Genomic DNA, 27,082 nt, shown 5'->3' with positions numbered 1-27,082 from the left:
TGCACGCTCATGCAATCTGCACCTGCTTTTCAGTTTTATTTTGGACGATCTTTATTCCGAACTTCTCAAAATAAATATAAATATTAAGTCTGTAATCATGAGGTTGATCAAGGAAACGTTATATTGCTGCTGTTCCTCAAGCGTCACCAGTCAGAGAGTGAATTTACAGCAATAGCATAATGAATCACGTTAATATTTAGTGGTTGCCTCAAATTTCAAATGGTTACAGATTTTTTTTTTTTTTCGTCAGTTTGGAGCAAAATATATAGAGCAAATAAACTCTGTTATAGAGAAAATAAACAACAAAGAAAATTGTAAACATAAAAAAATTCATCGTCAGCCGGTATGAGAATCGGCCAAATTTCTTGTAAAAAAAAATATATATATATATCTGAATCGGAAATGAAAAATTATGATCTGTGCATCCCTACTTGAGCCCAAAGTGCCAGATCTGCTCAAATGTGTTATATTAATTATAAAATGTATAGTTCTGACACTAATATCTGGTTGAATGAGCCACTGTCTTTCTGTTGCTTAAAGTCTCTACAGTCCATTTGGCTTGAATGACATAAAATAAAATAAACTGTTGAAAAAAAAATAATGCACGCCAAATATAGGGCCCACAAATAGGGTTAAAAATAAGGCCTAAACATTTTTTTTTACAGACTGTGCCTTTAAAAATTCATGGAGCAAATAGATGCACCATATTAATGTAAAGCACAATAGAGAAGCATCATGGCAAGTGTTCACGGGGTCAGTGTGTGATTTCTGTTGTTCCTCTGAAGGACGACCCCATTGGAAACCTGAACACTGCGTTCGAGGTGGCGGAGAAATACCTGGACATCCCGAAGATGCTGGACGCTGAGGGTGAGTGAACGCGTGCTCAAACCACACATATTTATATGGCCTTAAACTCATGCCGTCTTATCCTATATGTGACCCTGGATCACAAAACCAGTCTCGAGTCGCACGGGTATATCTGTGGCAATAGCCAACAATACATCATGGGTCAAAATTATAGATTTTTATTTTATGCCAAAAATCATTAGGATTTTAAGTAAAGATCATGTTCCATGAAGATATTTTGTACATTTCCTACCGTAAATATATAAAACATGTATTTTTGTGAGTGAATGCTGCACAATCGTGAACATAAATGCACAACTTTAAAGGAGATTTTCTCAATGTTTCGATTTTTTTGCACCCTCAGATTTAAGATTTTCAATAGTTGTATATCAGCCAAATATTGTCCTATCCTAACAAACCATACATCTATGGTTCACCAATATATATATATATATAAATAAAATATATACCACTGGTGTTCTACCACATGATAGCAGGTTAAAAAAAAAAGTAGAAATTTATGATACCAAGGTTGCAGGGTTTTATTGCTGATTTGAAATGTTATTAAAATGTAATCTTGACAAACCACGATGACCGCAGACTTCAACTCAACTTGATTCTCTCTTACTTTTGTCCTCAGACATTGTAAACACCCCTAAACCTGATGAGAAAGCCATCATGACCTACGTGTCCTGCTTTTACCATGCTTTCGCCGGAGCCGAACAGGTAAAAAGTCGCCACAAATCAGCTTTCATTCGAATCCAATTTCTCAAACTAAAAAGGCTATCATCATTACAGTGTACGATGTACAAACTGGGATCAGTTCGTGTAAATGATTTCTGTAATGCATTGAGCTTCCAGACGCACTCCAGCGTAACGCAGAGTAAATTAACGTGTAAATGAAAGTAAACTAAGTGAGGAGACTTGGATGGAGGCGCATTAACTCCACACAGAGTTGGTTATAATGTCACTAAATGAGCTGCTGGTTTTCTCCGTCTCTCGCCAGGCCGAGACGGCTGCTAACAGAATCTGCAAGGTTCTGGCGGTGAACCAGGAGAACGAAAGGCTGATGGAGGAGTATGAGAAACTGGCCAGTGAGGTGAGGAGATCTGCCACTGATTCCAATAGAGTTTTCCAAGAGTTCCAAGAGTTCCAAGAGTTCCAAGAGTTCCAAGAGTTCCAAGAGTTCCAAAGTTCCAAAGTTCCAAAATTCCAAAAACGAGTTAGAATAGTTTGTAAGTGTGTGATTATAAACTGTAAAAGTAAGTAGATGAGTTTTACTGGTCAGCTTGATGATGTTTATTGTTCCCAAAAAGTTCTGTAGTCCCACTTGATGGCAACCGCCTTTTTCAAGACATTGTAAAGTCGTAAAAAAAAGTAGGGCGTTACTGATGTATTTTATGTCGTATAATGAAAGTTTCTTGAGCTTGTGTTTACCGCAGACCTTATTTTAGGCAATAAACCAAAAACCCAGTAAGACAATACAACTGGAAGTGCAAAAATGCTAACTCGTTTCTGGGTTTTAGGACTCAGACAAAATATATATTACACACAAATATTGGTTGAAATAGTACCTTTTTTATAAGTGTAACTCTTTTATATCAGTACTTTTCAATAAGAAACGCATCTTAAACCAGTCGAACCAGTCAGCAAGCTGGTTTCCACAAGTCACGCTAGTGTGGATTGATGGTTTTGGAGACTAGCCGGCTTCTTTAAACTTAAAGACCCACTTAAAGAAATCATGTTTTTCTAGGTGTTAACATGTCCTTGTGGCATTTTTCTGATGTTAGAGAACATATCTTGAGAAAAATAAGCTCAAAGTTGTATTTCTGAGTTATTTCTACATTCAAATGACTGTGAATCAGTAGCAGACGCTAAAATGCCGGCTAAAATAGACTGGAGTTGTGACGTAGTAACTCCACTGGGCGGGGCTAGTTAGTTAAAAAAGTTAGCTCTCTGTTAACTTAACTTCATCTGTGTTAAAGCGATGTAGATTATAATGTAATGTAATGCGTTTTACAGGGGCTTTTTTGAAGTTGTGTTTTGTGTTTAATTGCTAATGAGCTACTGCCGCTCTGCTGAAGCGAAGTCCCAGAGAACAGCACAGGTTTTGAGATTTTGGCTAAAAATAGCATAATCATAATTTAAAGACCACTGGGAATGTTTAAAAATAGCTCAAAATATGATCGGAGTGGGACTTTAAGTTTTCAGCCAGGGTAGTAAGTAAAACACGGGTTCTTGGGTTTTTCTGATTGTTTAACTGGTGCTAGTGTAGTCTCCCTGAAAAGGAGAACATAGAAATATAAAAATACAGACAGACACTTGTTGTTTCCCTCAAATCTCTGTATTATGAGTGGGGGAAGGGAACCGTGTGCCTGATAATAACTCTCCATGCTCCCCCTGCTGGAGTCTTTCGGTACTGCACCATAACAAACTACATGAACCAATGAAATAACCAATCATAACAATAATATTCTCTTCTCAATGCCCGCTACACTAGCGATTCTAAACTGCTGTCACTTTGAAACATAGCAGTTTGCACTGCCAAATGCATAAATGTACACGAAAAATATATCAAATCACACTTCCCTTAAATTTGCCGGCCATTTCGGATGAAAACTTCTGGTGTTTTAGTGCAAATTAATGATACATACAGTAGAGCCTCAAATTTTGATACCTAAAAAACACGTAATCTCATCATAAGGCGGGATAATTATGTTATTTTGCTGATAAAAAAAAAAAAGAGATGTGATTAAAAACTACATTTCAATGCTTTTGTGTCCGCTCGCAAAAGTTTTGTGTTCCCTTGAAAAATGTTGCATTCGCTTGCAAATCTTTTGCGTTCGAATGTTTTCTGTACAAATGCGAAGTTTCTTTGCATCAAATTTATCCTCCAACTTTTTTTTATCACTCTATGTTCACTTAGGGGCTCTATAGATTGATGCTGGTTTAAATAAGAAAAAAATAACAAATGAAAATCAGCATTGAGAATAATGTTCATTTATGTTCATCACTGTTTCCCGTCAGGAGCCATTTAGGTGGCATCTCACTAGGGTTTGGAAAAGACATAATCTTGTGCCTTCAACATTGTCTCACGCCCAGTAATTCTCCGTCTAAACCTCTGCAGTTGCTGGAGTGGATCCGCCGCACCATCCCGTGGCTGGAGAACCGCGTGGCGGAGCAGACCATGCGTGCCATGCAGCAGAAGCTGGAGGATTTCCGGGACTACAGGCGCGTCCACAAGCCTCCGCGCGTTCAGGAGAAATGCCAGCTGGAGATCAACTTCAACACCCTGCAGACGAAGCTCCGCTTGAGCAACCGCCCGGCCTTCATGCCCTCCGAGGGGAAGATGGTGTCGGTAAGTCATCAAACCCACGGCAAAACTCAGGTTTCTTCCAATTCTGACCCTTTTGAAAAGCATCCTCTGTATGCTGATCCTAAGCATTGGTTGAATACTGACCTTATGAACAGCCACTCCCACTCCTTAGAAACCAGCCAATCAAACACTGTAAAAAGTGATCAGGTGACTTGACTTAAAAAAGTGGAGGAAACTGTTGCTAAGTCAATAAACTTCATGCTTAATCGGAAAAATTAAGTAATGTGGAATTGTCAAGTAAATTTTTTTTAAACTTGACTTAATAATTTTAAGGCAATGTTGTTGTTTTTTTTTTACTTTTTTACTTAATGCTTCATTGAAAAAAATAAGGTATGTGAACTTGTCAATTCCACACTACTTATTTTTTTCGATTAAGCATGAAGTTTATTGACGTTTTCCTCAACTTTTTTAAGTCAATAAACTTCATGCTTAATCGAAAAAATGAAGTAATGTGGAATTGACAAGTTCACATACCTTAATTTTTTCAATGAAGCATTAAGTTTATTTACTTAATAATTTTAAGGCAACGTTTTTCTTAACTTTTTTAAGCAAGTGAACTGAAGGCTTTTTACAGTGAATCATGTACATTGATTGAGATTTGATTCATTGATCCAGCTACGATTCGAAACGAAGCGCGTGTTTGTGTTTTTGCAGGACATCGCTAATGCCTGGAAAGGTCTGGAGCAGGTGGAGAAGGGCTACGAGGAATGGCTCCTCACCGAGATCCGCCGTCTGGAGAGACTCGATCATCTGGCCGAGAAGTTCAAGCAGAAATGCTCCCTGCACGAGTCCTGGACCGGAGGTACTCAAGCTCAGCGTACACAACGGTTCAAATCTAGGAGGTCTACAATACCTGGAGGAATACCTCTTTTTTGTCATTTCAATAGGAATCCACGCAATCATGAATTTTTCCCTATACAGATTTCACAACGAAAGTTTATGATTCTGATTTTAAAACCTAAATGCAATCGGCAGAAGTAAAAAGCTAAACGCAGGCGATAAACGAACAGTAGTACGACTTCAATGTCAAGCTCCGCCCCCTGTGCCGGGTGCAGCAGCTCATTTGCTTTTAAAGGAACAGACACAAAAAAACGGTGCGTTTTTGCTCACCCTCTAAGATGCTAGTATATAGCAATATCTGTGAGGTATTTTGAGCTAAAACTGCACATACACACTCTGGGGACATCAGAGACTTATTTTACATCTTGTGAAAAGGACATAATATACCACCCCTCTTAAAAGTGGACTAGTGAGAACATATAGAACATTTTCATGGTTCAGTAACATTTAAAAAAAATTGTAATGAAGTTTAGCACTATTTTATGCGTTATGCTTGTTTTCATTCAGTATCCATCGTTGATTAATCGGTTATCGGTCAGCGTGGTCCAACCGAGCTATCAGTATCGGTAAAATCCACTGTCGGTCGACCTCTAGTGTCCAACGTTACACACTATTCTATTGACACTGGACAATGGACTTGTTAGCCTGCAAAATGTCACTATTGTGACTCCATCTTTACAGCAAAACGAACACATGTTGGCATTGTGAAATGCGTTGCTGATGTGAGGGTCTCTGTTCGCAGGAAAGGAGCACCTGCTGTCTCAGAAGGACTACGAGACGGCGTCTCTGATGGAGATCCGGGCTCTCATGAGGAAACACGAGGCGTTCGAGAGCGACCTGGCCGCCCACCAGGACAGAGTGGAGCAGATTGCAGCCATCGCTCAAGAGCTGAAGTAAGAGCGTTTTAATGGGTGAATCTCACCAAACCAGTCAGAAACATGCCTGGGTCATATTTCACCCCAAAATGAAATAAGTAATAATATATTGTTGTTATTGTGGCCCTGGACCACAAAACCAGTCACATGGGTCAATTTTTTGAAATTCACATGAAAGCTGAATAAATAAGCTTTCCATTGATGTGTGGTTTATTAGGATAGGACAATATTTGGTCGAGATGCAACTATTGAAAATCTGGAATCTGAGGGTACAAAAAAAATCGAAACATTGAGAAAATCTCCTTTAAAATTGTGCATTTATGTTCACGATTGTGCAGCATTCACTCACAAAAATACATGTTTTATATATTTACGGTAGGAAATTGACAAAATATCTTAATGGAACATGATCTTTACTTAATATCCTCATGATTTTTGGCATAAAAGAAAATCAATAATTTTGACCCATACAATGTATAGTTGGCTATTGCCTCAAATGTTGTGATCCAGGGTCACATGTGTTGATATATTTGGTTACACTTTATTTTGATGGTCCCTTTTAGACATTCCGTTGACTATAATATATTTATACTAATAATTATACACTGTAAGTAGCCTAACTTTCATTAGAGTATTAGTTGAGTATTATTAGTGGACTGTTAAAGGGTTAGTTCACCCAAAAATGAAAATAATGTCATTAATGACTCACCCTCATGTCGTTCTAAGCCCGTAAGACCTCCGTTCATCTTCGGAACACAGTTTAAGATATTTTAGATTTAGTCCGAGAGATTTCTGTCCCTCCATTGAAGCTGTATATACAGTATACTGTCCATGTCCATAAAGGTAATATAAACATCATCAAAGTAGTCCATGTGACATCAGTGGGTTAGTTAGAAGTATTTGAAGCATCGAAAATACTTTTTGGTCCAAAAATAACACAAAATAAGACTTTATTCAGCATTGTATTCTCTCCCGGGTCTGTTGTGAATCTGCGTTCAGGACTCCGCAGTGACGCTGCTGACGTAAGACGCTGATGACGTGTTATCTGGTGCGCCCGAGCTTCGTTTACAGTCTGAGGGAGACGCACGCTATATTCAAGCTATTCTACATTGTTTGCGTGGATATCATTTTTTTAATGGTGCGTAAATGTGCATGTCGCGGATGAGACACTTTTACAGCGTGCGTTTCCCTCAGTCTATAAATGAAGCTCGGGCGCACCAGATAACACGTCATCAGCGTCTTACGCCATCAGCGTAACTGTGAAGGATTCACAACAGACCCGGGAGAGAATATAATGCTGAATAAAGTCTTATTTTGTGTTATTTTTGGACCAAAAAGTATTTTCGATGCTTCAAAAACTTCTAACTAACCCACTGATGTCACATGGACTACTTTGATGATCTTTTTATTACCTTTATGGACATGGACAGTATACCGTATATACAGTTTCAATGGAGGGACAGAATGGTCTCGGACTAAATCTAAAATATCTTAAACTGTGTTCCGAAGATGAACGGAGGTCTTACGGGCTTAGAACGACATGAGGGTGAGTCATTAATGACATTATTTTCATTTTTGGGTGAACTAACCCTTTAAGGGTAGGTTTAGGGTTAGAAGAATAAGTTGACATGTAGTTGCAAAGTTACTTCTAGTCAGTATAATGTCTGTTGGGGAAGCATCACAATAAAGTGTTAGCAGATATTATGCAGAAAGTCTATTAATACTTTAATGAGTTGCAAAGTTTCTGATAGTCAACAGAATGTCTGAAGGGGCCCATCAAAATATGTTTCATGACGTTAAAAACACAATGACAGGTTTCATCCATTCAACTCAGATTTGTCTTTCTCTCTGACTAGTGAGTTGGACTATCATGATGCCACTTCAGTCAACGCCCGCTGCCAGGGCATCTGTGACCAGTGGGACAACCTGGGAACCCTCACCCAGAAGAGAAGAGACTCTCTAGAGGTGAACACACACACACGCTACACACCTGAAGCAAACACACACGCTACACACCTGAAGCAAACACACACGTTACACACCTGAAGCAAACACACACGCTACACACCTGAAGCAAACACACGCGCTACACACCTGAAGCAAACACACACGCTACACACCTGAAGCAAACACACACACTACACACCTGAAGCAAACACACGCGCTACACAGCTGAAGCAAACACACACGCTACACACCTGAAGCAAACACACACGCTACACACCTGAAGCAAACACACACACTACACACCTGAAGCAAACACACACGCTACACACCTGAAGCAAACACACGCGCTACACACCTGAAGCAAACACACACGCTACACACCTGAAGCAAACACACACGCTACACACCTGAAGCAAACACACGCGCTACACACCTGAAGCAAACACACACGTTACACACCTGAAGCAAACACACACGCTACACACCTGAAGCAAACACACACGCTACACACCTGAAGCAAACACACACACTACACACCTGAAGCAAACACACACTACACACCTGAAGCAAACACACGCGCTACACATCTGAAGCAAACACACGCGCTACACAGCTGAAGCAAACACACACGTTACACACCTGAAGCAAACACACACACTACACACCTGAAGCAAACACACACTACACACCTGAAGCAAACACACACGCTACACATCTGAAGCAAACACACGCGCTACACAGCTGAAGCAAACACACACGTTACACACCTGAAGCAAACACACACGCTACACACCTGAAGCAAACACACACGCTACACACCTGAAGCAAACACACGCTCTACACAGCTGAAGCAAACACACACGTTACACACCTGAAGCAAACACACGCGCTACACAGCTAAAGCAAACACACACGCTACACACCTGAAGCAAACACACACGCTACACACCTGAAGCAAACACACACGCTACACACCTGAAGCAAACACACACGCTACACACCTGAAGCAAACACACACGTTACACACCTGAAGCAAACACACACGCTACACACCTGAAGCAAACACACACGTTACACACCTGAAGCAAACACACACGTTACACACCTGAAGCAAACACACACGCTACACACCTGAAGCAAACACACACGTTACACACCTGAAGCAAACACACACGCTACACACCTGAAGCAAACACACACACTACACACCTGAAGCAAACACACACTACACACCTGAAGCAAACACACGCGCTACACAGCTGAAGCAAACACACACGCTACACATCTGAAGCAAACACACGCGCTACACACCTGAAGCAAACACACACGCTACACACCTGAAGCAAACACACACGCTACACAGCTGAAGCAAACACACACGTTACACACCTGAAGCAAACACACACGCTACACACCTGAAGCAAACACACACGCTACACACCTGAAGCAAACACACGCGCTACACAGCTGAAGCAAACACACACGTTACACACCTGAAGCAAACACACACACTACACACCTGAAGCAAACACACACGCTACACAGCTGAAGCAAACACACACGCTACACAGCTGAAGCAAACACACACGTTACACACCTGAAGCAAACACACACGCTACACACCTGAAGCAAACACACACGCTACACACCTGAAGCAAACACACACGCTACACAGCTGAAGCAAACACACACGTTACACACCTGAAGCAAACACACACGCTACACACCTGAAGCAAACACACACGCTACACACCTGAAGCAAACACACGCGCTACACAGCTGAAGCAAACACACACGCTACACACCTGAAGCAAACACACACGCTACACACCTGAAGCAAACACACGCGCTACACAGCTGAAGCAAACACACACGCTACACACCTGAAGCAAACACACGCGCTACACACCTGAAGCAAACACACACGTTACACAGCTGAAGCAAACACACACACTACACACCTGAAGCAAACACACACACACGCTACACAGCTGAAGCAAACACACACACTACACACCTGAAGCAAACACACACGCTACACAGCTGAAGCAAACACACACGTTACACACCTGAAGCAAACACACACGCTACACACCTGAAGCAAACACACACGCTACACACCTGAAGCAAACACACACGCTACACAGCTGAAGCAAACACACACGTTACACACCTGAAGCAAACACACACGCTACACACCTGAAGCAAACACACACGCTACACACCTGAAGCAAACACACGCGCTACACAGCTGAAGCAAACACACACGCTACACACCTGAAGCAAACACACACGCTACACACCTGAAGCAAACACACGCGCTACACAGCTGAAGCAAACACACACGCTACACACCTGAAGCAAACACACGCGCTACACACCTGAAGCAAACACACACGTTACACAGCTGAAGCAAACACACACGCTACACACCTGAAGCAAACACACACACACGCTACACAGCTGAAGCAAACACACACGCTACACACCTGAAGCAAACACACGCGCTACACACCTGAAGCAAACACACGCGCTACACAGCTGAAGCAAACACACACGCTACACACCTGAAGCAAACACACACGCTACACAGCTGAAGCAAACACACACACACACGCTACACACCTGAAGCAAACACACACACACGCTACACACCTGAAGCAAACACACACACACGCTACACACCTGAAGCAAACACACACGCTACACACCTGAAGCAAACACACACACACACGCTACACACCTGAAGCAAACACACACACACGCTACACACCTGAAGCAAACACACACACACGCTACACACCTGAAGCAAACACACACACACGCTACACACCTGAAGCAAACACACACACACGCTACACACCTGAAGCAAACACACACACACACGCTACACACCTGAAGCAAACACACACACACGCTACACACCTGAAGCAAACACACACACACACGCTACACACCTGAAGCAAACACACACACACGCTACACACCTGAAGCAAACACACACGCGACACACCTGAAGCAAACACACACGCTACACACCTGAAGCAAACACACACACACACGCTACACACCTGAAGCAAACACACACACACGCTACACACCTGAAGCAAACACACACACACGCTACACACCTGAAGCAAACACACACACACGCTACACACCTGAAGCAAACACACACACACGCTACACACCTGAAGCAAACACACACACACACGCTACACACCTGAAGCAAACACACACACACGCTACACACCTGAAGCAAACACACACACACACGCTACACACCTGAAGCAAACACACACACACGCTACACACCTGAAGCAAACACACACGCTACACACCTGAAGCAAACACACATCTATAATAGTTTGAAGCCCACTATAAAGGTCCAAGTGGAATACCAATCAAACCTAAATATATTCAGACACCTTCAACATTTCTCACATTATCACAGTTTATTCGCTATAGTTTAGATTTAGAAAATGGTAATAACATATGACAAGAACTCAAGAGTTATCAAATCAGTTGATATTTCACTGGTTTAGTCCGTCCTTCTGTTAGACTGTCTCATAATAAATTAAGTTGAATATCTGTCAGCTGTTAAATTTAACTACACAATTAGATAATACCAGTTTAACTCAACCAATCACCAAGCAATGCTTCATTTGTTCAGTCTGTGGTGTAAACATGTCGCATTAGCAATTAAAAAAAAAACCTCTTCAGCAAAACATGGTCAGGTCAAAGTGTTTGAATCATTTTTGGTCCCAAATGTTTATAAATATTACTGGTAGTAACTGTATGAAGAAGTTTTGGGTATAATATGTCACAGTGTCCTGCAGCCACCAGTACAAAAATATCAAAAATTACATCTGGTGTTTGAATAATCTTTGGTTCGACTGTATGTAAAAAGATGATCAGGAAATGATTTGTGAAAGTTTTTTGCAAATGACTGTAGCCGCATGTTTTCTTTCTTCCACCAGCGTGTAGAAAAACTGTGGGAAACGATTGATCAGCTGTACCTGGAGTTCGCCAAGAGGGCGGCGCCCTTCAACAACTGGATGGACGGAGCCATGGAGGATCTGCAGGACATGTTCATTGTGCACAGCATCGAGGAAATCCAGGTGAGAAGCAAGACGATTATGCACAATTGATTTATATATATATATTTGATTGATTTTTATAATATACTGTGCATCGAGGAGCAGGTTTAAAGATGACACTAAACTGCTATTGCAATTGAGCGTTCGCAAAGACCCGCCCCCTTTAGTTACTGTTGCTATGTCCAAAAAGCCACGCCCCTCTCACACACACACATGTTCTCACACAGAGAAAAATACATTGCGGAGTAAAGAGGACACTGACAACACACTGACAGACAGGACAGACCAGCTTACTTTTGATATGAAACAAAGTCTCAACTTTCAAATTTGGTCATTTTTTAACAAAATTTATAAACTCTCCTGACTGCTTTGTCAGACAAAAATGGCGGACTCAGCGGATGACGGATTATGATTGGTCAGATCGCCTGTCAATCAAACTCCCTGCAAAAGGGTCAATGCATTTAACTTCCATAATGTGATGCATTTCCAAGTGAAAAGAATATTCAGCTTGAGTTAATACCATAATATTGGGAGAAAGCCTGCAGTCTCTTGTGTTCTTCGATTTGAGAAACGGCCACAGTCCGTGTGAAAGGACAAGCCAGTGTTTCTGTGCAATGCTCTAACAGCGCCAATGTTTACGCCAAAGTCCCAATTAATTTAATTTGCTGGCGCTCTTTGAAGCGCCTCTCGAGCAGGTATTTCAGTCATAGAAGTACAGCCCCTATCTCTCTGAATGAGTAAACCTCCAGATCCCCCACGGTCATCATTCCCCCTCATTTCTCCAGGAATTGCTGCATGTAGTTGTGTGGTTTAGCGATACAGTTGAGTGTGAAGTACAAATGTTTGCTTTCGCACCCGAAAGTTGCAGACCCATTCATTTTCTGTAAAGAACGCGCATTTTTCCCCATCACAACTGGCAACGTAATCAGACCCATTCGTTTCTCTGTACCGTTTCCATTACGGCATCTATACACATTATTAGCACTATTATTAGCATTATTAGCACACATTATTAGCAATTTTGCAAGATTTGTAACATGTCCCCCGACTGAAAACTGTTTTTAAAAGAAAACCCACCACTTCAGGTCGACTTTGCACCGGAGCCATCCTTTTTTATTTATTTTTATAATGCGAGATCCGATCTGTTATCCAGATACAGAAAACGCATCGTGTCCTGATTGGCTTATGATTCGATCTGCTTGATCGGATCACTGTGATCGCATGTTAAGTAAACGCAGCCTTAGAACACTGATAACTTTACCAATTCACCTTTGGCTAAGCCCCGCCCCCCTTAGTTACTGTTGCTACCTCCGACAACTTCATCTGGGCTCTGGTTTGGTATCAACATGGCTTATGCTGTGACGGCTCTTCCTGCTTATTATTTTATTTGTAAAGTGTCCGATAGAAGTAGGCAAAAGGGGCTGCAGTATGCGTTCGAAGGCTATATTCAAGACATAAACGCAAGCAACAACAAGGCATCCAAATAGAGGCAAAAGCATAACGGTCACAGTCAAAAAATGAACCACCGCATATCCTAATCGAGACGGAGGCTGGGACTCACAATATCAGGAGCAACACTGTTCATGCAGAGCTGGGTGGGTCTCTATTCACTTCTATAATCGTTATTACAAAGCAAACGGACTACGCGAGTATAAAGTTGTATTTATTAGCAGCGTGTGCTAGCGTATCAACAATTAGGATAGAGAACCGAAATCATAAAACAGCATAAAACTGTCTAACTAGTATAACTTCACAGTAAGGTTAAAAGCAAAAATAGAGCACACAAAAGTGTGTTGTTGATCTTAAGGGGTTTCGCTGACTGAGGACGTCCACACAGTTTAATCCAAAAACGACACTTGTCAGTATTTTACTTCGGTTTTGGGAAGGGAAAACGGACACCCCCCTCCAACCTCTCTGGGAGACGCGTATCTGTGTTACAAATGCCCCAGGCACAACGTTTAACCATATTTTTGATAAAACTACGACGGTAATAGCCTGCCGAGACCAAAAATATGAGATGCCTGCGTTGAAGTCAATGGAGCGCTGTGAAAAAGTGTCCGACCTCTGTGGGAGCTCGTTCTTGGCTGCGCTGTGATTGGTCAATCTACATTCTAGGGCGTGGCTTAGCCAAAGGCGAATTGCTGATTGGCTATTTTATTTAGTAGGCGGGACTTATTCCGCCATATTGCACATTGCACTTTCTCCCATTCAGAGTAATACGAGTGCATCGTCTTTGTATATCTATAGTCTTTGTTTAAACACTACTATAAGACATTTGCTTGTTATTGAACGGAGAAACTATTTTAACTACAACTTTCATGTTTTTAATCTCCAGAGTCTGATCACAGCTCACGACCAGTTCAAGGCCACCATACCCGAAGCCGACAAGGAGCGCATTGCCATCATGGGCATCCAGAGCGAGATCACGAAGATCGCTCAGACCTACGGCATCAAGCTGGTCGGAGTCAACCCATACACCGTCCTCAGCCCACAGGACATCAGCAACAAATGGGATGCTGTGAGTATACACACACACACACACACACACACACAATTTCAGGGCTGCCAACTCACACATTCAGCGCAAGACTCACGCAATTGACACTTTTCCCACGTAGGCTAACATTAACCTCAGGAAAGCCATATAATGACCATAACATTCAAAAAAATGAGCTATAGAGAGGAGTATTTTGCTAAATATGTGTACTTTATTACATATTTATCATATTTTTACTTGTATCATTAAAATATTATGACGTTGTTACTTGTTTTTATAATAAAAACTCATATTTGATTTGAGTTGTTATTTTTAACCTTTAATAATAATACCAGCTGACAGGGCTCTCTGTATGTTTACAGCATTAGGTGAGTTTTTTTTTCTTGAGAATCTACACTGTAAAAAAAATTTGGTTTAGCAAGTTACCTTGTTGCCTTTACAATTTTGAATTCGTTGTAATTAAAAATTTGAAAAAATTAAAAGTTGTGATAACAAATCATGAAAATATTTTTTACAGTGTACTATATATCTACTATACCTATTTTTTATTCAAATGCATCGATATTGAATTAAGATCGGAATCAAATCACAAGAATTGAATTGAAATCATGAAATTTGTGTAATAATAGCAATAATAGAATAATAGAATAATAGAAACAGTCGCCTACCAGTCAATGTACCATGTAAACATTGTAACACTAAACTTAATACAGTTCTGTTTAGATACCAAATGTTTTTTTTTACAATCAGTTTTTTTTTTTTTTTTACATCCGCCCTCCATAATTCTCACTCCAAGCTAAACTCAAAAGTTGGCAGCCCTGGTAATGTGCTTTATTCGGTGAGATACCGGACAGGCCGTCTGATATGGTCCGGTCTAATATGGTCCGGTCTGATATGGTCCGGTCTAATATGGTCCGGTCTGATATGGTCCGGTCTAATATGGTCCGGTCTGATATGGTCCGGTCTAATATGGTCCGGTCTGATATGGTCCGGTCTGATATCGTCCGGTCTGATATCGTGCGCTCTGATCTGGTCCGGTCTGATCTGGTCCGGTCTGATATGGTCCGGTCTGATATCGTCCGCTTTGATCTGGTCCGGTCTGATCTGGTACGGTCTGATATGGTCCGGTCTGATCTGGTCCGGTCTGATCTGGTCCGGTCTGATCTGGTCCGGTCTGATATCGTCCGCTTTGATCTGGTCTGGTCCGGTCTGATCTGGTCCGGTCTGATATGGTCCGGTCTGATATCGTCCGCTCTGATCTGGTCCGGTCTGATCTGGTCCGGTCTGATCTGGTCCGGTCTGATCTGGTCCGGTCTGGTTTGATCTGCAGGTGAAGCAGCTGGTTCCCCACAGAGACCAGATGCTACAGGAGGAGGTTGCAAGACAACAGGCCAACGAGAGACTGAGGCGCTCGTTCGCCGCGCAGGCCAACATCATCGGACCCTGGATTCAGACCAAGATGGAGGTGAGCTTATTCAACTGGTGTTGAGTGCAATGGGAAGGATGTGAGTGTTGGGAAGCAACTAAACTCTCTCAGAAGTATAATTCGCTTTAGTGTATTGGTTCGTTTGACCGATGCGTGTAAATCAGGGTTGGGCGACTTCGGTCCTGCAGAGATCAACTCTAATCAAACACCCAGTGTCAAATCACCCCCTATACTCTTAATTAGGGCACTATATAAGGGGACAGTCATTTGTAGTGGTGTCTGAAACCATAGTGGGCGTTATCAAGTGCACTCATTCAATCCCATAATGCACCGCAATAATGAGTGTACAACTGATGTACACTCAATGGCTAGACAATACCAATAATGCACTGTGAGAGTCGCGCACTGAATGAAGTCTGACCAGAAGATGGCGCCGCCGCTGAATCATACATCCATCCACTTTCCATTTGGTCCAGCGTAATATCAAACAAGTATAAATTCCTTTTTAATTGATTATTAAATTGTTTAATTAAAGTTTATACATTAGTTTCCATGACAGAGTTCAGGATAAATCTTTTCATTACTTCTGGAGCTGCCAGTTTGCTAAGTTTCAAATCATTATTAAACAGCAAGTACAAACTTTGCAAAAGCTGCAGCCCTTCCGGCACTCAGTGTCCGAATTCACTCACTCGGTTTCATTCACTCCGTCAAGTATACACTATATTAGTGGAGTAATGGAGGGAATAGTGTATGAGGGCATAAGGGACGATTTCAAACACAGGACACTGGCCCTCCAGGACCGAAGTTACCAATGAACTAATTCACAAAAACTATACTAAATGTACATATATAAAACAAAGTTTTAAACATCACGTAGCAGCATTTAGTATAACATTATTTTACCATCTTTGAGCCACAATTATAGTTTATATTAATATTTAGAATTAATTAATAATAGTTTCTGTTTCCATTTTGTTATTTTTAAAATAATTTTATTAGTTTTTTTTTTTATGTCTATTTTTTATAAATTATTTCTGTTCCAGTACATCAAGTAAAGCTAAATTAAAGTAGTTCAATTAACATTTATTTGAATGATTTAAAAAAAAATGGTTTTAGTTTACTCTAATAACCAATAACCGATAAGGTGGAAAAATAACCATGCTTTGAACTTTGAATTATGAGAAGCTTTTAGTTTTTAGCTTGATTGTGAAGCGACACTGTTTGCCATTGCATTTTTTTCGTTACAGAGACTGTTGTTCTTCCTCTTCTAATAAACATTTGTTAACTGTCTCTCTCTCTCTCTGTGTTGCTGTTTTAGGAGATCGGTCACGTGTCGGTGGATATCGCCGGCTCTCTGGAGGAGCAGATGAATAATCTGAAGCAGTACGAGCAAAACATCATTAACTACAAATCCAACATTGATAAACTGGAGGGAGATCACCAGCTCATTCAGGAGGCCCTCGTCTTCGACAACAAACACACCAACTACACCATGGAGGTACACACACACACACACACACACACACACTCACACACACACACACACACCAACTACACCATGGAGGCACACACACACACACACACACCAACTACACCATGGAGGCACACACACACACACACACACACACACACACACACACACACACAGTTATAGGCTTCATTTTCAGAAGAACCATACGATAATTCCTAGTGCTAAACTTAGTTTTGCGTTATACGGAAGAACGGGGCTAGTTGTCACACTTCCTGTGAATATTTATTTTAAAAAATCAATTTCTGTACACATATACACATTAAAGCCTTGACAACAGCAAAGCTTTTAAAATGTGAGCTAATATTGACCCTGTCACAATGGGAACCTTTTGTTTTATCGACTGATTTAGGAGGAACACCTTTATTTGAAATATAGGTAACAACAAAAAAAAGGTATTTAAAATATATATATATATATATATATATATATATATATTTTTTTTTTTTACTTTTTAGCTAAATTGAACCAGTAAAACTATTATGAATCACACAAAAAATTTAGGAAACTATCAGCAATTATGAAAAATATAACTTTTTTGTACAATATATTAATGATTTAACCTGGTCTCCCCTATATTTGTTCATACTATTATTAATAAACATGCAGTGTGTAATTTTTAGCGACATCTAGTGGTGAGGTTACGAATTGCACCCAACAGAAGTTACGGTGGCCGACAGGAAGTGATGTCGTCGTCTGAGACAGCAGAGTAGCCAGTTAAGCAATGAGGTTTCTTTACAAAGATCAATTAAGAAATTATGTTTACTTAATTATTCAGTAAAATATTATGCAAATGTTATTGTTACCTGTTCATCATTGTGTCAGTGTTTTATTCACTGACTTTAGCTTAACTTCATAGTGATGAAATACGTTGTCCGTTCTGAGCCACTGTAGAAACAATTTCACATTTCAATGTAAGGCGACTAATATTGTTATCTACAAAACGGTGTATGTAGAGAGAAATGCTCTTTCTAAGGAAATAAAAACATAACGTTTCATTATGTAAGGTCTTTATACACCACTAAAAACATAGTTATGTATATGATATTGCATTTCTGTCAACAGATTCTCCTAAATATTACACAGTGCACCTTTAAGTTTTATTTTAATGCCTTGCCCAATGCACTCTTTACAAGGTCACCAAAAAAAAACAAATCAGAGCTAAAAAGACAGATTGTAATATATTAGAAATGCACATTCCCTGACTGCGTCATCCCCTCCTCCTCCTCCAGCATGTCCGTGTGGGATGGGAGCAGCTGCTCACCACCATCGCTCGCACCATCAACGAGGTGGAGAACCAGATCCTGACCCGCGACGCCAAGGGCATCAGCCAGGAGCAGCTCAACGAGTTCAGAGCCTCCTTCAACCACTTCGACAGGGTCAGTGACACGCACGTCAACATTCATATCTGACCTAAGTATGACCACAAGTGGATTCATTACTGTTTTTAACTTGCAGAAGAGAAACGGCAAGATGGACCCCGACGATTTCCGCGCATGTCTGATCTCTATGGGTTACGATCTGGTGAGTGAAAGGGAAGCTCCGCCCACTTGCATATAGCCACACCCCTTAAAAAAACATTTTGACAAAAATAATTTATCCTCACTAAACTACATGCAATTATTATTCAAAAGTTTAGGGTTAATAAGGTTTTTTAAAATGTAAAAAAAAAAAAGTATCTTCAGCTCACAAGGGCGGTGTTTATTTGAACAAAAATGCAGTAAAACGGTAATATTGTAAAATATTAATAAAATAGCTATTTTTATGAGCGGTTTTCTATGGCCACAAAATTATTGCTTCTGCCAATAATTATTTCTGCCACAAAATAAAACATGTTAAAAGATAAAGATGACTTTTTATCTCACAATAGTTACATCTCATAATTCTGACTTCATTTCTCAGAATTGCTTTAGACTTTATTACACACAATTGCGACTTTATATCACAGAATTCTGACTTTATAACATGCAATTGCGACTTTATCAAGCAATTCTGTCTTTATAATTTGCAATTGTGAGAAAAAAAGTCGCAATTGCCTTTTATTAATTACTTATTTTTTTCTTATTACATTTTATTTCAATTAAAATGATAATTTATTTAAAATAGAAATCCTTTGTAAAATTATGAATGTCTTTACTGACACTTCTGAACATTTTTAGGCATCCTTACTGAATAAAAGTATTTCTTAAAAAAATATACAGTGCTATGCATAAGTTTAGACACCCATGCTAAAGTTGCCTAAAAAGAGGAATAAAAAATCATCTTTTGGAAATTTATCTTAATGCCTTAATTTAAAAAATGAGGAAAACTCCAACCTTTAAGGACACCAATTTTCTTTGTGAATGAATAATGTATCGTAAAAAAATAAATGTTCTTCCTTAAAATACAGGGTGCATAAGTTTGGACACCCCTATGTTAAATTCCCATAGAGGCAGGCAGATTTTTATTTTTAAAGGCCAGTTACTATATGGATCCAGGATGCTCTGCATCCTGATAAAGTTCCCTTGGCCTCTGGAATTAAAATATCCCAACATCATCACATACCCTTCACCATACCTGGAGATTGGCATGGTTTTATTTCAGTTAGCCTAACCGCTGGTTTAATTTGCATTGAGAGATGATCTTATGGAAAGTACTCCATGCCAATCTCTAGATATGGTGAAGGGTATGTGATGATGTGGGGATATTTTAATTCCAAAGGCCAAGGGAACTTTATCAGGATGCAGAGTATCCTGGATCCATATAGTAACTGGCCTTTAAAAATAAAAATCTGCCTGCCTCTATGGGAATTTAACATAGGGGTGTCCAAACTTATGCACCCTGTATTTTAAGGAAGAACATTTATTTTTTTACGATACATTATTCATTCACAAAGAAAATTGGTGTCCTTAAAGGTTGGAGTTTTCCTCATTTTTTAAATTAAGGCATTAAGATAAATTTCCAAAAGATGATTTTTTATTCCTCTTTTTAGGCAACTTTAGCATGGGTGTCTAAACTTATGCATAGCACTGTATATCTTACTTCAAAACAAGAATTAAAATTTTCAAATATTTTGCCAATTTTTTATCACATATTTTTACTACTTCAAATAATAACTATGTTGATAATTAATTAATACGTTAATAATAAATGAACTATAAATAAAAATAATGACAAATAATTTGATTAAAATGTCCTAAATAAAGGTAGGCCTATCACACATTTGATTTTTTTTTCTCACATTTTAATATTTTATTAAATCCTGATTAAAAAATTATAATTAAATAAATAATTTTGGTGTCATTTTTAAAAAGTTTTTTTTCTTTTTAGTTGAACACAATTTTGTAGCAAACCAAAAAAAAAAAAAAAAAAATTATGTTCATATTTTGACAACCCCCTACCAGGACCTCAATAGATGCTTTGCAGAACACCAACAACTGAGCACAACAGTAAATGTGTATCTTGAACCTCATTGGCTGTGTCCTGACAGGGTGAGGTGGAGTTCGCCCGCATCATGACCCTGGTGGACCCCAACAACACGGGCGTGGTCACCTTCCAGGCCTTCATCGACTTCATGACACGCGAGACCGCTGAAACCGACACCGCTGAACAGGTCGTGGCCTCCTTCAAGATCCTGGCCTCCGACAAGGTGAGATCAAGTCCTGTCGTTTCTCTTCACTCCATGTGTGTCTAAACTTTGAATTAATCACAAAAAAAACGTCTCTTGTTGTCCTTCAGCCCTTCATCACTGTGGAAGAGCTTCGCCGTGAACTCCCCCCCGAGCAGGCCGAGTATTGCATCAGCCGCATGACCAAGTACATCGGCCCCGAAGGGTCCTCTGGAGCCCTGGATTACATCTCCTTCTCCAGCGCCCTCTACGGAGAGAGCGATTTATAAATCATCTTCTTTCTCTCTCCTCTCGGTTTCTCCAAAAGCCCCCAAATGTAGCTTTCGATCTGAGAGAGAGTTAATAATATCCCTCGTTTCCCCCTCATAAATATCCTGTTTTCTGTCTACAGCCCACACTGCTTTAACATCGTACTGTATGTGTCTTACATCCACCCTATGAACGGAGGGATGTGCAACGGGGGGGTTTTATCTCAAATTATGTCCAATTTGGATGGCAGACGCTTGTGTCTCCATATGAAGAGTCAACATGGAATCAAAACCGACCCTATTCACGTTCCTAATTCAAGCTCATCGTCTTACTCTACGCCAAAGAATGTCTTCATAATCTTTCATCGGAATATAATAACTTGCTCCGCCTCTGAAACGACTTTCTGTTACAGAGGATGTCCTTTAGGCCGGGAATGATTCGACAAATAGCCATTTTTTAGGTTTGTAGGTAATGCGCATGAATGCTAAAATCTTGCCAATAGTCAATGCAAGATCTGGATTTATTCTGGATATGAAACACTTCTCAGCATCCAAATGGATAAAAATAAGTCCCGCCCAACATTATAACGGTAAAATGGGTTGTGAATGCGTTTCATGTTGACTTTAGCACGCTTAAGGTCTACTTTTCCTCTCTGTGCCTAAAAAAAAACCTTCCAACATGATAAAAGTTTTATTAAAAAGTGTGTTTGTTGATGCTAATAAGCGCTTGTGACGATGCATGCTGCACAGGCATTAATATGTGAGAGAGACCCCCCTCTTGTTTGGTCTCTGTACTGTATTTTAAGACCCCAAAAAGCACTACTGCTGTCCAGTGTCTTCTTAATATGAAACTGTGAGAACAACTGATTAGTCTCTACACAGATGTGTCTCTGTATGTTGTGTTGTCATGTGTCACCCCTTTAATATTGTTTATGATGTACGTCATTCAAAGCAAAATCATGTGCCAAATTATCAACCAAAAGCCAGTAAATGAACTTAAAGATGTTATGGCAAAGTGTATGTGTTGTAGCTACTGACCGGAGAGGTTTCTGCTAGCAAAAGGGCTGAACTAGAACCAGGTTTGCCTTAAAAACCACTGGAAAGACATTGAAATCCAGGGCGGTACAAGAAGGATTTATTAAATAAAAGCCTGGATGTCGATGCAGTTGTGCTTATTTCACAGACAGGGCTTAGATTGAGCCAGGGCCTTAGTTCAATTAGGACATCTAAGTAGCTTTTATAAACGTGCCTTAGAAAAAAAAAATTATAGTGTGTATCGTAAGAGAAAACAATATCACTGACATATCTTTTTAGATAAATCACTGCAAGTTGCTTTCATTTAAAATAGCTCAAACATGCATTTTAGTCTGGGACTGCCTTTAGGCCTATCTGTGAAACCGGCGAGTTAAGATTCTTGTACACACACCTGTAATAAATAGTACACTCAAAAATAAAGTTCTGTCATCATTTACTCACCCTCGTGTCGTAATTAAACCTGTATGACATTCTGTATGTTTGGTGAAGTTGACCAGGAGGATCTGTCAAGAAGTAGGCCCGGTACTCCATATTCCAGGTTTTCTGATGATATATGTCAGCTTGTGAAAAAAACATACATTAATATGAGTTTAAAGCCCATTCAAACCAAGAACGATAAAAAACAATATTAGCATCGACGCAATTCTGCTTATTAAACTGCCGTTATCTTCTGCCGCTTTAAATGTTCGCGCTCTTTAACGCCGGCTGGATTCTGATTGGCTGTCAATGTTTTTATTGTTAATCAGCGGGAAAATGTCGTTCTGAAAACTAGAATCCACCGATATCGTTCCTCTTTGTCGTTCTCATTGTAGTTTCGTTGGGGATATTCTCATAGAATTTGAACGATTATTAAAACGTTATATTTAAAGTTATCGTCCTTGGTGTGAAGGTGCCTCAGACGAGAGAGATATTCTGGTTTTAAACGCGAGTAAATGATGACGGTTTTTCGTTTTACAGTGAACTATTCATTTAAGAGAAAAGAGAGAAAGGGTCTCCGGTTCTTAAAGGGATAGTTCACCCAAAAATGAAAATTCTGTCATCATTTACTCACCCTCAAGTTGTTTTAACCCTGTATGAGTTTCTTTCTTCTGCTGAACACAGAAGAATATATTTTGAAGAATGTTGGTGACCAGACAGTTGATGGACCCCATTGACTTCCATCCATAGTATCTTTTTTTCCTACTATGGAAGTCAATGGGGTCCACCAACTGTCTGGTCACCAACATTCTTCAAAATATCTTCTTTTGTGTTCAGCAGAAGAAAGAAACTCATACATGTTTGAAACAACTTGAAGGTGAGTAAATGATGACAGAATTTTCATTTTTGGGTGAACTATCCCTTTAAACTATAGGAAGTGTTGGAATGTTCTGGAAGTTTTGAAAGGAGATGGGAGGATCTGATGCCTTCATGCTTAGACAAGCCTTGACGTTGGTTTAGTTTCTTTTGGCGATTTTCAAATAATTTCAATTACAGATGTTATTTTTATCCACCACGATGTGATTTCTGGCTGGGTAAATGTATTTAACTTAAGATCACTTCATTGTGATCACCTCTCTGTGGGTCTCCATCAATATTTGTTATTCAAACACACAGGATTAAACGTTAAATCGAAAACCCCAGAATAAAAAAAATCGTCTCAAAATCATGTCATTGTGTGTTTCTGCCGTTTATTGTGTTTACCTCAGTTGTCTCCAGTAGGGGGAGCTTTAAGATGTAGGCTACTAGGTTCATTCCTGGGATTCGGTCCTTTTTGTATCCCCAGTAAAGATCATGATCTTATACTGCCTACAAATGTTGTACAATATCAATTTTAAACCGGTCTTAGTAGATAATGCCATTTGGACTCTAAACATATTAAAGTAGATTAAAAAGATGAAACATTCTACAGCATTTTGACCCACTATATATTACAATAGTCCCCAGGCCTGTGTAGCCTATTTTCATGATAAATACAACACGTACTATACCTTTTTTCCATTTTTTCTATTGTTGGGTATATTAATGATTACAGGAATTATTCTCTCTGATATATACATTTTTTTTTCAACTATTAAATTAATTTAAGAATTAAAATCAAGTTTTTTAGCTTACCTCTCAACTGTTATTTTTGACTACTTTCCCTTTAAATGAAAGTTGGAAAAATTAAATGACATCATATCATAAAGCAGTCAACTGAGTGAATCTAATCTAATCCACCCTGTTATATCACTGAAAGTTTACATGATTGTGAAAGTAATTTTTGTCTAAAGTTGAAGCAGTAGTGCATTTAAAGTTTGTTGGCAATGTTTTACATATAGTTTCTCATCTACATCCAGTTCAAAATAAAGTAAAAGTGCTAGCTTTAACATCGTGTCTTACAACCACCCTATAAACACCCTATGAACGGAGGGATGTGCAACGGGGAGGTTTAAATCTCAAATTATGTCCAATTTGGATGGCAGACGCTTGTGTCTCCATATGTGTCATGAAGCGTCAACATAATCTTCATAATCTAGCTGCCTTAGGCCTATCTGTAAAACCGGTGAGTTAAGATTCTTGTACACACCTGTAATAAATACACTCAAAAAGTTCTGTCATCATTTACTCACCCTCATGTCTTCCAAACATGTATGACATTCTGTATGTTTCTGTCATGTGCTATATTGCATCAGCCGCGTGACCAAGTACATCGGCCCCGAAGGGTCCTCTGGAGCCCTGGATTACATCTCCTTCTCCAGCGCCCTCTACGGAGAGAGCGATTTATAAATCATCTTCTTTTTCTCTCCTCTCGGTTTCTCCAAAAGCCCCCAAATGTAGCTTTCGATCTGAGAGAGAGTTAATAATATCCCTCGTTTCCCCCTCATAAATATCCTGTTTTCTGTCTACAGCCCACACTGCTTTAACATCGTACTGTATGTGTCTTACATCCACCCTATGAACGGAGGGATGTGCAACGGGGGGTTTTAATCTCAAATTATGTCCTATTTGGAAGCCAGACGCTTGTGTCTCCATATGAAGAGTCAACATGGAATCAAAACCGACCCTATTCACGTTCCTAATTCAAGCTCATGGTCTTACTCTACGCCAAAGAATGTCTTCATAATCTTTCATCGAAATATAATAACTTGCTCCGCCTCTGAAACGACTTTCTGTTACAGAGGATGTCATTTAGGCCGGGAATGATTCGACAAATGGAAATTTTTTAGGTTTGTAGGTGATGCGCATGAATGCTAAAAATAGTCAATGCACACACATTCAGATCTGGATTTATTTTGGATATGAAACACTTCTCAGCATCCAAATGGATAAAAATAAGTCCCGCCCAACATTATAACGGTAAAATGGGTTGTGAATGCGTTTCATGTTGACTTTAGCACGCTTAAGCTCGACTTTTCCTCTCTGTGCCTAAAAAAAACCTTCCGCATGATAAAAGATTTATTAAAAAGTGTTTGTTGATGCTATTAAGCGCTTGTGAAGGAGAACTTTAATGCTCGATTGTCGAGTTCACGCGCGTGATCACAGGTAACTAAACCTATGCGCGTGAACTCGACAATCGACTACTTTGGACTTCGACCGAAAACAGGATGTAAATACAGGTATTTGCGCTGGCTGAAATAACATCATTTTTATTCATATCTTTCACATCTACTGCAGTCAGATTCACTCGTGTTCACTCTGAAGGAATCACTCAACATGGCTGGGCACTTGTAATGACACATCAAAGACGTTAAGAGGCTAAAATCAGGTTTATAATTGAAGTCAACAGGGTGCAAATTTTAAAAAGAGGATAACACAGTGTAGGCAACACCGATTTTTGTTGTTGTTCTCTGTATTGACAGCACTCCAAATTTACTAAAAAATGAGCTCAATGTTAAAATTGACCGGAGTTCTCCATTAATATGCGAGAGAGACCCCCCTCTTGTTTGGTCTGTACTATATTTTAAGACCCCAAAAAGCACTACTGCTGTCCAGTGTCTTCTTAATATGAAACTGTGAGAACAACTGATTAGTCTCTACACAGATGTGTCTCTGTATGTTGTGTTGTCATGTGTCACCCCTTTAATATTGTTTATGATGTACGTCATTCAAGGCAAAATCATGCAATTATTAAATTAATTTAAGAATTATAATCAAGTTTTTTAGCTTAGTTTTTAACTTAAAGTTTTTTTAAATTAAAAAATTACATTTAAATTAATTTTTTACTTATTGTCCACACTGTTATTTTTGACTACTTTCAAACTTGATGTGGATAGGAATAGGAAAAAAGTTAGTAGAAAAACTTTAAATTACAGTTTTAAAGACCATGCAATTCTTTATTTGTTAAACCTTCAATAGCTTCTTATTGCTCAGACACGACGCAGTGGCTGATTTTAGATCAGAACGTCCACCCTGTTATATCACTGAAAGTTTACAGGATTGTGAAAATAATTTTTGTCTAAAGTTTAAGCAGTAGTGCATAGTTTGTTGGCAATGTTTTACATATAGTTTCTCATCTAAATCCAGTTCAAAATAAAGTAAAAGTGCTAGCTTTAACATCTTACTGTATGTGTCTTACATCCACCCTATAAACACCCTATAAATCTCAAATTTTGTCCAATTTGGATGGCAGATGCTTGTGTCTCCATATGCATCATGAAGCGTCAACATAATCTTCATAGCTGCCTTAGGCCTATTTGTGAAACCGGTGAGTTAAGATTCTTGTACACACACCTGTAATAAATAATACACTCAAAAAGTTTGTGTTAATTGTCAAAAAGTTAATGTTCGCCGTTGCGTTC

General features: G+C 39.5%; 1 protein-coding gene across 1 annotated transcript in view; it reads left to right on the top strand.

The window, feature by feature from the left end:
- The window catches only part of actn3b (actinin alpha 3b), a 49,589-nt gene extending 25,619 nt beyond the window's left edge, over window positions 1-23,970 (top strand). The window contains exons 7-22 of the mRNA XM_079605356.1: window positions 786-867; window positions 1,487-1,572; window positions 1,853-1,945; window positions 3,974-4,204; window positions 4,877-5,024; window positions 5,805-5,955; window positions 7,794-7,902; window positions 11,865-12,005; window positions 14,320-14,502; window positions 15,812-15,946; window positions 17,226-17,405; window positions 18,668-18,814; window positions 18,894-18,959; window positions 20,905-21,063; window positions 21,153-23,337; window positions 23,677-23,970. Of these exons, the coding sequence (XP_079461482.1) occupies window positions 786-867; window positions 1,487-1,572; window positions 1,853-1,945; window positions 3,974-4,204; window positions 4,877-5,024; window positions 5,805-5,955; window positions 7,794-7,902; window positions 11,865-12,005; window positions 14,320-14,502; window positions 15,812-15,946; window positions 17,226-17,405; window positions 18,668-18,814; window positions 18,894-18,959; window positions 20,905-21,063; window positions 21,153-21,311 (2,070 nt within the window). The 3' untranslated portion in view covers window positions 21,312-23,337; window positions 23,677-23,970. The remainder of the gene's footprint in view (window positions 1-785; window positions 868-1,486; window positions 1,573-1,852; window positions 1,946-3,973; window positions 4,205-4,876; window positions 5,025-5,804; window positions 5,956-7,793; window positions 7,903-11,864; window positions 12,006-14,319; window positions 14,503-15,811; window positions 15,947-17,225; window positions 17,406-18,667; window positions 18,815-18,893; window positions 18,960-20,904; window positions 21,064-21,152; window positions 23,338-23,676) is intronic.
- Window positions 23,971-27,082: the final 3,112 nt, after the last annotated feature.

This window comes from Phoxinus phoxinus (genome assembly GCF_949152265.1).
Source record: "Phoxinus phoxinus genome assembly, chromosome: 2".
Taxonomy (NCBI): domain Eukaryota; kingdom Metazoa; phylum Chordata; class Actinopteri; order Cypriniformes; family Leuciscidae; genus Phoxinus; species Phoxinus phoxinus.
This window is presented reverse-complemented; position numbering and strand designations above follow the sequence as displayed.